General features: G+C 50.0%; 1 protein-coding gene across 1 annotated transcript; it reads left to right on the top strand.

The window, feature by feature from the left end:
• The first annotated feature begins 673 nt into the window (after positions 1 to 673).
• LOC123934184 (transport and Golgi organization protein 1 homolog) lies at positions 674 to 9,408 on the top strand. The gene is made up of 8 exons (XM_045994187.1): positions 674 to 718; positions 827 to 862; positions 942 to 1,009; positions 1,132 to 1,226; positions 2,213 to 2,277; positions 5,962 to 6,115; positions 7,445 to 7,581; positions 9,233 to 9,408. Exons 1-8 carry the CDS (start codon positions 674 to 676, stop codon positions 9,251 to 9,253), a joined length of 621 nt encoding a protein of 206 aa, XP_045850143.1. The 3' UTR covers positions 9,254 to 9,408.
• Positions 9,409 to 11,904: the final 2,496 nt, after the last annotated feature.

Below are 11,904 nucleotides of genomic sequence, written 5' to 3'. Positions count from 1 at the left end.
GCTACCTGATGTCATCTCAGCCTGCTACTTCTCCGCCATCTTGACTCCTTCCTCCCTTTGGATTTTTAATCTTTGTACATTTTGAGGACTCAATTAAGTAATATATCCAAAAATTCAGAGGATGTATCCAGAGAGAATTAACAGACACAGAAAGATAAGGCGCAAAACAATTACATGACTAAACACGTCCTGATCCCCAGTGTTGGCCTGACTCTGTGGAAACTGGCTCCACTGCAGTGTCCTTGGGGTGGTGTCTTGAGGAAAGCAGTTAGTCCTAGGATGAGTCCTAGCCATAAGCACGGTAGTGCCATCTGATGGCGCTGGTCTTTGCAACCCTGGGAACCATGGCGAGGACAGAGTTAAAGGAGAATAGAGCTTCATGACCAAAGACACTTGTCATGTGATAACTGAGGGAAAGATTGAAAACGGGTAAGGAAATTATGTCAATCTGAACCTGCAGGCAAAGAAAAACGATTAAGGAAAGGCTGTAACAATAGCTTTGATCCTACTGTCCAATGATAGTCCGCTGAAAGTGTTTCCTGTGTCAGGATCCATTGTATGAGGGGACAGATCAGAGGAGGATGGCCACGTGGGCAGATGATTGAAAATCACACCCAGTATTGGGTTTTGTCTGATGCAAACAATTGTCCCTCACAGACAACAAGTGGAAGAAATGCAAGATCAGCTGCAGAAGTCCAAGCTCACCTTCAATCACAAGGTAACCTGAGTTGTGTCCGACACACTGACCCCCTGGTGCCCCCTGCAGGTGATGGTAGTGGCCCTTAGAGCCCTGAACATGGGCTTTCAGTGTGTTGGCTTTTTTTAGATCGCAGTTCAGGAGAGGAATGCTCTGGCTAACTGGGTAAGTGTTTTCTTTTTCCTCGTCTTCGTTTGGGGCACAGTCGGGCACAACTGAATGTGGGTGTGTTTTTCTCCCGCAGATGAAGGCTCGATATTGGGAAACAAGGATGATGCAGCAGAGCAGGGAGAACGCCTACCTGAAATACAGGTGTGAGAGTTTGACGTGCATTTTTACGGGTGTTTCAGAGGTGACGGCTATACTGTTTAGTGCCTAGGAGAGGACGTGGTGTTGTAATTCTTAGAGATGCCCATTCTTTTTCTGTGTTCAAGACTACGCATGATGGAAAGGGAAATGCTGCCTGTGGGATCCATGAGGCGTGAACCGATGCCGGGAAGGCCTATGTTGCAGAAGCTTGTGTGGCAAGGTAGGGAGCACAATGTGAAATGCAGCAGCCTGATTTCTGTTATGAAACCACATGGTGTCCTTCCCATTGCTGTGGGTGATCGCTGTGTGTCCTGGAGAGAATCACAAGCCTGCAGGTTGTCTGAAGGGGTGACAGGAGGGTGCTTTCCTCATATGCCCCCAGGCAGCAGGACACTTGCCCCTGTGACAGGTGGAGCTCACACCAATCCACACCTTCCCCCCTGCTACCTCCTTCAGAAGAGCTGAGCCTGAGAAGGTGGGAGCTGAGCGCCCTTCCCACCTTGACTCAGTGGTCAAGACTTGGCAAAAAAAAAAAAAAAAAGACTATTTGAAAAAGGGCAATTATTAACTCGTTATGGAGGTTCCTATATTTTTGTTTTATTTGTAATCTATAAGACCATATTCAGCAATGAAATATATTTTACTCCTCTCACGTTATCGGTGCAGTGCCATAGCTTTATTGCTCAATCTGCCTATGTTTTCTTTGTTTGTGACTATACAAATGTCAAAGTCTGTTTCTTCCCTGAAATGTTTATTTGTTCGCCAGGCACACATGCTAGGTCTCATCTGCAGGATGGACAAATGAACCATCCACCTGTGGCCTGAGAAGAGAACGTGGGCCGTTCATGTTGGGGGTTTGTGGATGGCACCCACGCAAGGATATTCTCACTTAGATGTTTAGTCTATGAAGAAAAAGTGATTTTGCCTGATGTGTGTTGAGCACCCCAATTTTAGTGTTGATTTCCAGCCAGTTGTTCCCCTACCTGTCCACATGTGATGGTTTACTTACGGAAACCCTGGAACCAGGGCCCTGGAGTGCCTCCCACAAGAGTCAAGTGACTGGTGTCTCTCTTTGCAAAGGAGTCACTTGAGTCACGGGTGAAACCATCTGATAAGGGACCCAAGTGTGGAAAGAGTGCAAGATGCTGAAGGAAGGCATGGAGGGCATGCAAACCACAATAAACCTCTGACCTTTGTCTGATCCAGCACCTAGACTGGTTCCCAGGATGAACAGCAGCACCAGCCCTCAATGGGAGCCATTGATGGCTACGGTAAGTGCCGTGGGCGTTTTTAGTTGTGTCCGTTTCTGAAAAGGATTGCAGTGTGGACAGCTCCCTGTCCTGGCCTTGTGACTGTTGCGTGTGTCCTGCGATCATCCCTTTCAGAGTGCACGCTGTTCACCCAGGAGCCTCCGGGCCGCTCCGTTAGAGATCTTCAATTTCGTGCTTCCTTCCAAAGCTGTAGATGCCTCTAAGCATCTACACGATGCCTCGTGCATGTGTGTGTGTGTGTCTGTCTGTGTGTGTGTATAAATAACTCGGGGAGGATGACATCTCACTCCACAGTGAAGTTGGCTAGTCCGACTGACTCCTTGTGGTTTGCTTTCCTGCGGGAGCAGGAGCATTTTTGGTTTTCGTGTCAGGAGGCTAACCTGGGTGGATGTCTCCAGAGGTCCTCACAGATGGAAAATTGGAAAAGCCAGGACTGCCTCAAACTTGGGCCACATGCTTAGGGCAGCTTGAGTGTTGGTGGAGAAGGTGAGCTGTGACCTCCCGTGCGTCCCATCTGTATGGATGAAGACGTGAGCTGGAATCCCTCCAGTTGGCCCCTGGGTGAGATGATGGTGAACTCTGGCAGGTTCCAGGTGCGTCATAGAAAACGCCCCCTGGAGCAGCGGCCCCGAAGAGGCCAAAGTGGGAATCGCCGAAGAGGGAATCCCGGTGACTCCCTGCAGGCCCCACACCTCACACGTGTTTCAGTTGTGCTCCCGTGAGCGGGTGCTGATGGGGTCTGGTGGCTGTGCCAGCTCATAGCGTCTCTCCTGACCCATCCTGGGAGCATTGCATGTACTCTCCAGACACATCGGTTTGCATTTGGGGATGTTGAATCGGCCTGTTAGTGGTTCTCAGCACCAAGGACTATGCATTTGCTCTGTGCCTGAGCTAAGGAGTGCCCGAATGTTGGGGATACGGATCATAGAGCTGGTCTCACTCACTCTAGGGGTCGTGCTTCTCTCAGAAAGTGCTCTTCCAGGTCCTCTGCAGGACTCTGGACACTCCTATTTCCTCAGTGGTGTCTGTAGCCATGGACAGCCCTTGTGCAGCATAGCACACCTCCTTGTCAGGGAGGGAAGCAGAGCTGGTCAGGTGGGTTGCTGGTGGGCTGCCACTTGACCCACGATTGGCTGCACTTCGAAGTGTGGACAGCAGGCTTCCCATGGCCTCTCATTGTGTCTGTTCTCAATGTACAGAAGGAGATGATGTGCTTGCCGTGATGGGGGAAGTGTGGTCCCAGACATAGATACTGGCCTGTACTGAATGCAGATTTTTTCCCATTATTTTTAAATTTCTTTTCAGTGTAACAGTACTCATTATTTTTGCACCACACCCATGCTCCATGCAATATGTGCCCTCCCTATTACCCACCACCTCGTTCCCCAACCTCCCATCCCCCGCCCATTCAAAACCCTCAGGTTGTTTTTCAGAGTCCATAGTTTCTCATGGTTCATCTCCCCTTCCAATTTCCCTCAATTCCCTTCTCCTTTCCATCTCCCCATGTCCTCCATGTTATGTGTTATGCTCCACAAATAAGTGAAACCATATGATACTTGACTCTCTCTGTTTGACTTATTTCACTCAGCATAATCTCTTCCAGTCCCGTCCATGTTGCTGCAAAAGTTGGGAGGCATAATACTCCGTCGTGTATGTGGACCACATTTTCCTTATCCATTCACCCATTGAAGGGCATTTGGGTTCTTTCCACAGTTTGGCGACCGTGGCCATTGCTGCTATAAACATTGGGGTACAGATGGCCCTTCTTTTCACTACATCTGTATCTTTGGGGCAAATACCCATTAGTGCAATTGCAGGGTCATAGGGAAGCTCTATTTTTAATTTCTTGAGGAATCTCCACACTGTTCTCCAAAGTGGCTGCACCAACTTGCATTCCCACCAACAGTGTAAGAGGGTTCCCCTTTCTCCACATCCTCTCCAACACACATTGTTTCCTGTCTTGCTAATTTTGGCCACTGAATGGAGTTTTTTCCTGAGTTGATTATCCTTGGCAGCAGACTCCTTGTCTCTGTCGAGGTGCAGACCTATATTAACATGTGGTGACAGTAGTTTTCCCCATGGCATCTGTTCACCCCAGTTTCTAGGGGAGACACAGGGGATGGGTAGCCGTTCTGGCACCGATGCTACTGTCTTGGAACGTGGTGGTGGGGAAGATGCGTGTGCGTGTGTGTGCACCCCTGCCTGCCCACAGCGCACACTGGGGAAGTAACTGGGGGAGGAGGACCCCTCCCTCCACAGTGAAGTCCTCTGGCCGGCCCGACTCCCTTTAGGTTACATTCAGGTGCACTGGTGTTGTGCTCATGCTGGGGATAGATGGGTCTGGTAATCCTCACAAAAGAAAACTGGGGAAAACTCTCTGTGCATTTTATACTGTCTCCTTTGCAGTCTGGAATGGTTCTCAGGGCATGTTTCACGAGTCATCCCCATTTTACTTCTTCTGGAAAACGTGCCATGCAGAACCAGCCCTCTTAACACCCTTTCTACAAGTATTTTGAAGTGTCAAAGCTCTCAGGTGCACTGTCGTAGTCACACATTGGCTCACACGTTCTGAAGGGGGACGTCAGTGATTACCTGTGTGACCAGTGCCTCCCAGCCCTTCAGCTGGGCTTCAGGAGCAGGTCATTTGGTCCTAAGTTAGTGTGTGAGCTGATTTCTTTTCTCATCACACATGTGGAGTTTTACATCGGGAATCATATACCCTTTTGTGAATTCTCTTATATGGCCTTCCCATCTTCATTTCCCGTGGACAAAATTACTCTGGAACTCAGTAGGTTGAAACTTCCAAATCACTGTGTTTTAAGGCAAACTCAGGGGGCACCTGTGTGGCTCAGTGGGTTAAAGCCTCTGCCTTAGGCTCAGGTCACCATCCTAGGTCCTGGAATCAAGCCCCATATCAGACTCTCCGCTCAGTGGAGTGCCTGCTTCCATTCCTCCCTCTGTCTGCCTCTCTGCATGCTTGTGATCTCTGTCTGTCAAATACATAAAATCTCAAAAAAAAAAACAAAAAAAAAAACAAAGGACAAACACAGCTGCTGAATGTAAATAAGGGTTTTTAGTATCATGTTCCTCAGAAGACACTTTTCTAGTGCCCCTGTCAGACCGCAAGTCCCTAATTCCTGAAGTGTCTTTGTGGCCATGGACAGAAACTGTAGAGTGTAGAGGACCCCTTTGTCAGGAGGCAAGGCAGCGTGGAGACAGGGACTTACCAGCAAACGATTCCCCTCAAGTGGCTCGGAAACTTTGTGGAGAAAGGTCATTCAATTTTGTCACATGCTCTCTATTCTGACCAAACCAAAATCTTCTACCGTGGCTGAGGAGGAAAGAGGAAGTGTTGTCCTGGATGTCGATGCCTCCATGTCTGGAATGTGCTGCTTTACTAGTTTGCAATGATCCTTTCTCATCTGTAAGACAGTACTTCTTGCTGGGTAGACATGGGAAGTGATGTTTGGTGACAGGTTATTCCTGTCACAGCCATTGCCCTCTCCCCCCTAATTGTACTGGCACCAGCTGGGAGGGGCATGAACGTTTTCTAGCACGATGCAGCTCTCCTGGAAGGTGGCATTGGAGAAGGAGCCGGGTGCTGACACCTCTTTGTTTTGGTTCCTTTTCTTGTGTTGCAACTTTTGTCTGTTTTACTAAAATATTTTCTTGTCTGTTCTGCAGGTCGGTAGAGGTGTGAGAGTGTTTCCTCATTGCCCAGGGCCCCTCCGTATGACCTACCACATGGGGCAGAATGTACCAGGCTTCCCTCCTCCTCATCCATCTCCACAGTGGTGGGCATGGGGGCCTCAGCCACACCTCGTTCCTCCACCACATGGTGAGATGATCTGAACTGACGTGAGTCGTAAAGCTTATTCATAGTTGAACCACTTTTGTCGGTGGAGGGGATGGAGAAGTGGTACCACAAGGCATTGCAATGCAATGATAAGCCCGAGTGAGGACATGGTATCATTCCTCCACTTTGGGCGGACGTCCATCTCATGGACTGTCTGGTTCACCGTACAGAACTGGGCAGCAGGTGTCTGCCATGGAGAAGAAAAGTGACATTTCACAGAGGACAGACATAGAAGCATTGCCCAGGTGTGCTACGTGGGCATGATGTTTTGGTCTCTGCGCTGGATGAAGCACAACCTTCACATCACTCTCACGTGTGGAGGCCCCAGTTGTTCAGCATTAGAGATTAGTTCTGGAAACATCTGTTCCCTTGGCAGAGTGGTCATATCCGTGATGGTGAGGGACAGTTCTCTCCTTCTTCCACAGGGGTCAGGGGAGTCCTGTGAGAAACATGAAGGACGCGCCAGAGGGAGAGGGGAATAGGCTGGGGCAGGGCGAGAGGGTTAGCTTGAATTCTGTGTGGTCATCACCAGTCTGAATCCACCTCCACCCCTTCTAGTGCTTCCTTCCTTTTCAGAAGCCTGTGGTGCTCAAGGGGACAAGAGCAGCCCCGTGCCCAAGGAGGTCCCAGAGAAGAACCAAGTAAATACTGGGGCGTTTTCAGTTGTACCCGTTTCTGGAGTCCTGTTCCTCTCTGGGCAGCACAGTGTCCTGACCTGTGTCTGTTGGGTATCTCCTGGGGTCCACGTGTGGTGTCGTTTCCTGTTCAAAGGGACACGTCTTTGTGGGGAGCTTACAGGCATCTCTGTTTCCAGATATTCACCTTGTGGTTGTGTTGGTGGAGCAAAGGCATCGTTTGTGCTCAAGGATTGACATTCAAGGGGAAACCGGGCTGGGGACGCAGTAAGATTCTGAAGTTCCTCAGGACACATGTGTGTGTGCCTGGCTGTTTGCACACACTGAGCAGTGGGCAAGTGCCATTGTTGGGAAGGAAGTGTCTCCGTTGCACAATGGCAGACATCTGTCTCTTACATTGTGCACATCCAGCATCTGCATATGTCGGTCTGGGAGGGATGAAACACCTCTCACTTCAACTGCAGCGTGTAGAGTTTGAGCTGTCATTTCCTTAGTTGTGTAAATGCCAGACACAGGGCTGTGGTCCCTTCATTGATCATTAGTGTAGGGGTCTGCCCTTGTCCTCTGCATTCTGGAAATTTGTGGGAAATGCTCTTGTCTGGACTGGGAGGTGAGAATGAGAAACAGTGGCCAATGCTGGTGGCTGGTGTGGAGGGTTCGTTGGAATGTTGCTCAGTCACTTCCAGGGGGAGAAGCTTCTGTCCTTTCCATGGCATGTGTCAGATATGGATGCTGGAGCGTCCTCCACAAGGACCAGCAGTGCTGCCCACAGGCCTCTCATGTCATGACGGAGTGAAGGCCGCTACGGACATGGTAACTTTAATCCAGTAGTTCTGTAGATAGAATTGATAGACCTTGTCTTCCAGTCATACTGGGGGGGGGGGTTGGCAGGTCCCTCGTGGTGACAGAGAGCTGCCCTTCTCTGAAAGCTGAGCACAGCAGGTGTGCATGTGTGCATGGTACAGAGACGACACTCTGTGCTCTGGGAGGGATGAGGCCTGCTCTTAATGTGAGGAATTGAGGGTGTGTGTCTGAGCGAAGGGAGGGACACACTGATGAAAGGACTTAGACGGTGTGTTCCGTATAAGGGAAGAACCAGAGATGTATCCAGAATGGAGGGAGCCCCGAGTCACACAGAAACAGGAGGTTGTGGGTGCTGAGAAGCCTGGAGGTGCTCAGGGAGAGCCTGGGTTTCTCTCAGGGAGGGAGAGGTCGTTCCCAGCAGGCCAGCAGCTTGAGAGTGAATGTGAGGACACCGCATGGTCTACACTGACTGCTGCATGTATTCACTCACACAGTCTGGATCACGCCATTATTTGTCTCAGAATGTCATTTTTGCCATGAAGCCATTCACTCAAGAGTCTGTGAAGAGCATTGTTTCCCTGAATTTCTGAAGGCTCTGAAGCATGTGAAAGACTTGTGGAGATTTGGGAAATTTAACATGGTCTTTAGGGATTCTTGTCAGGCTGATATTATGTCCCCCAGTGAGAAAAAGTGAAGACAGGACCGAGAATCAGTGAAGAGTGGCTGCCCTCCTCTTAGCCTGAGGCAGAGTGTTAGTGGGGGAGTCCTTGTTGACCAGAAGCCGTTCTAGCTGGAGCCCTGTCACCAGGCCTCTGCATCTGCATCACCGCCCTGCCTGCAGCTGTGCACCTCCCCCGGGACTTCAGTCCCAGTGTCCTGCGGATTTGCCTGTGTTCCTGATTTCTCAGCCCAAATACCAGCTCTCAGTGGGGCCTTCTCGGGGCCTCAGCTTTTTTAAAATTTGTGATAGAGGGAGCATACTGGATTCTGAGGTCACTAGAGCAGTAGGAGTTGAAGTACATAAAGAGCCTGCAGGAGCCCCTGGGCGGCTCAGTTGGTTAAGCAGCAGAATCTTGATTCCTGCTCAGGTCATGATCTCGAGATTCTGAGATTGAGCTCCAGGTTGGGCTCGCTGCTGAGTGTGGAGCCTGTCTGGGATTCTCTCTCTCCCTCACCTTCTCCCCCTTCCCTCTTCACTCACAAGTTTGTCCTTTCTCAGTCTCTGTCTCAATAAGGAAAAAAAAAATGGCAAAGTGTCTGGGCTCTGACCATTCATTGTTCTCACGTTTAAATTAAAATAGCTCCATGCTGATGAGCGTCAAAATATGTTCATTTAAGTCCACAAAATACACTAAGAGTGTAATAATACCTCAGTCCAGATAGTGGCAATTGTCATTTCAAAGATAAAGCAAAGAGGCCCCTTTTCCCATTAAATTTCGGGTCCTTGCCACAATGAAGTAAAAGATAGTTAAGAGAACAGGTACAATCATTGATTTATATGTGAGATGTGAAGACAATTAGTTTCTATTACATATAGACACACAGAGGCGGCCACATACTCAAGTGTTCCGCCAAGGCCTCAGATACACTATGGGAGGCAGAGAGCATTTGGGAAAACAGCAGATCCCATTGTACTAACCCAAATCCTTTTGCCTTATAGGCTAATCATTTTGTAATCTGAAGCGTTCCTTGACCTCCTACAACCGGCCTCCAATGAGTTTATATTCAGTAAAGATAGGAATGCTTTCTTCCTGGTGGTCTGAATGCTTTCCCTGCCCATCCTCTCCCCTGTGCTTTGTCTCTCCTGGTATGCCCCCAATAAACCATTCACGGTTCTGTCTCTGTGTTAGTGTCTGCCTTCAGGAGGACCTACAGTCCCTCTTGTTCGAGTGCACAGGGTGAAGCCTTCAGACACAGATAACACCCTGGCAGCCGTGAAGTGATGGAGGATAGAGCAAGATTACCATTCATGGTACCTCTACTGCAAGGGACCCTAGGAATACTTCTGGGGAGCGGGCCCAGCTTCAATTTAGATCCGCTGCTTTTGTATTAACTCCGGTGACAGATCCTCTTGAGCACATGGACCCTCCTAGTTTAGGGGGTTAGTGATCAGCAAGACAGGTGGCTGTCCCCAGGCAGTGGTCTGCTGTGACAGCAGACAATGAGGTGTCTGGAGAGGCCCCGAGAAGCTGGTGAGGCGCTGAGAACCTGGAGGCCCAGCATTAATCCAGGTTTTGTGCAGTGGTTTCACCTTACCAGTTGCCCCCAAACTACAGGTGGGCCTTGAGTGGAGCAGATGGTGACAATTTTCTTGGTGCCATGATGCCCCACAGTCCTCCCACAGTTCCCTGTTAAGGGATGGGGAGGGCAGAGGTCAATGACAGGAGACCCATCCCTTCCTCAGCAGCAGGAGGAGTTGGGGGTATGCTTCTGTCAGCTTTTAGGCCCTTTTTGCCAATCCCTTCTGCAGCAGAGCTGCTGCATCCTGCAAAGCCCTCCTTCTTCCCAGGTCATGGACACAGCTGTCCTCCAGCAGCTTTGAGGTCATGGCTGGGCCACCAAAGTATCAAGGTCATTCTGTCCACATGCTGCCCAGGAGCGGCTGGTAACTGCACTGCAGCAGTCAGGGTCAGCCTGAACAGCCTTTATAAACAGGATTGTCACGCCCTGTGGCAGGGCCTGGGCCGAATGAGGGCAGAAGAGAGGGGGAGACAGGAGAGGTTGTTTCCTGTGGTGTTCCTGGACAGAGCTGCACAGAGTGGAAGGCCTGAGGGTCTGCATAGTGATAAAGAGACTGTCAGGGTGAGACACTGAGGGAGTGGTAGGGGGATTGGGGAAGTGCTAGCATGGGAGAAGAAGTGAGGGAGACAGGGTAGAGAGAAGCAGAGACAAAGAAGAAGTTCAAGGATGAAAAGTGGTTGCTGGTCTAGGTGTGTGGAGGTGGAGCATGGACCATGGTGGAGGAGGTCTAGGTAGGCGCTCTGAGCATTGGGACCAGAGAAGGTGGGAATCCTGGACATCAGATTTCCCTGAGCTGTGCAGAGGCCGTTTCACTTGGAAAGTGGGCGCATCTCTTTTTGCATGGGGTTGTGGGGTAGAGCCTCAGGATCTGTCAGGGAGAGAGACAGCACCCTCTGAGATGCCATGACTTGCAGCATTGCAGGGATTCCCAGGGTGGCCAGCAGAGGGAACCTGTGCACCTCCAACAGAAAGGGGGTGGGTTCTCTGCGTGTGCAGCCATGGCCAGCAGAGGGCGGGCCATAGGCTTTTTGCACCCAAGGGGACACAGCAGGAAGGGCTTCTGTAGCTGCCCTGGGATCCAGCTCCAGACTCACTGCCCCGGGACAGAGAGCCAGAGTTGTATTTCCAGTCGGTTCCCCACATGCCCTAGGGAGATCGTGGGGGCTTTGCAGCAACATTTTGCCTCCCGAGGTGTGGCGGAGAAGATGCCTTGTTGGCTGAGTGCTGAGGAGGGGGCTCTGGAAGCTTCTCAAGGACATGCTGGTAGGTGGGAAGTACAGGTGCTTACATATTGGGGCTCTTCCAGGGTTTGGGGTCATGGCTGGGCCACCTCATTGTCCCTGAGGGCATTGGAAAAGACCCTATTTTACTCTGGGGTCTCTGGATTGAGAGGTTAGGGGAAACCACATCAGAAATGCTGTGGTTGGTTTGTTACCGATGCCGACTTGCTTCTGGGGAGAAATCGTGACTGAGCTTCAGAGGAACTGGAGCTACATTGTGTTGGGACAGGAATGCAGGAACTGCTGACCTTCAGGACCTTCTAGAAGGAAGAGCTGGGATCCCCTCTCTGAGTTCTGCTAGACCCAGTGACCCAGGTAAAAGCACAGACTGTCCTGTACTGAACTATGCTTTTATTACTTTTCAGTGTTTATTGTTTCCAACAACGTTACAGTAGTTGGAAAACAAGTGAACACTTGGCAGTTACCTGATACCATAAACTTTCCTTCTTTTAGTGTTAAATTTACAAGGAAAACGGGAATTGTTTTATTTATCCTTTCCGGTCTTCATTGGAAGGAAACTCATCAATAATATCTTCAAAACGTGCCTTTTACCTCATCTCCTTTTCTCTGTTTTCTTTTTTAACAATTTTATGCATGTACAGTGGTGAAGAGGGGGAGGTAGAGGCAGAGGGAGAAGGTGACTGAACACTGAGTGGGGACCCCAACATGGGACTCGATCCCAGGATCCTGAGAAATCAGCAGAGCAGAAGGCAGGTGCTCCTGAGACTCGCAGGCGCACCCTTATGACATTCTTAATGTGACGTCTCTTATAGTTGAAGCTTTTCCTCACTGATGGGCTGTTTCTGTTTTC

The sequence above is a fragment of the Meles meles genome, chromosome 21 (genome assembly GCF_922984935.1).
Source record: "Meles meles chromosome 21, mMelMel3.1 paternal haplotype, whole genome shotgun sequence".
Lineage (NCBI taxonomy): Eukaryota > Metazoa > Chordata > Mammalia > Carnivora > Mustelidae > Meles > Meles meles.
This window is presented reverse-complemented; position numbering and strand designations above follow the sequence as displayed.

What these genes read in the sequence shown, in the direction of transcription:
- LOC123934184 (XM_045994187.1), top strand. Translation starts at nt 674, where the DNA reads ATGCAAGATCAGCTGCAGAAGTCCAAGCTCACCTTCAATCACAAG. An exon ending in AACGCCTACCTGAAATACAG is followed by an intron (nt 1,010 to 1,131) that starts GTGTGAGAGTTT and finishes TCTGTGTTCAAG; the next exon opens with ACTACGCATGATGGAAAGGG. An exon ending in GCAGAAGCTTGTGTGGCAAG is followed by an intron (nt 1,227 to 2,212) that starts GTAGGGAGCACA and finishes TGTCTGATCCAG; the next exon opens with CACCTAGACTGGTTCCCAGG.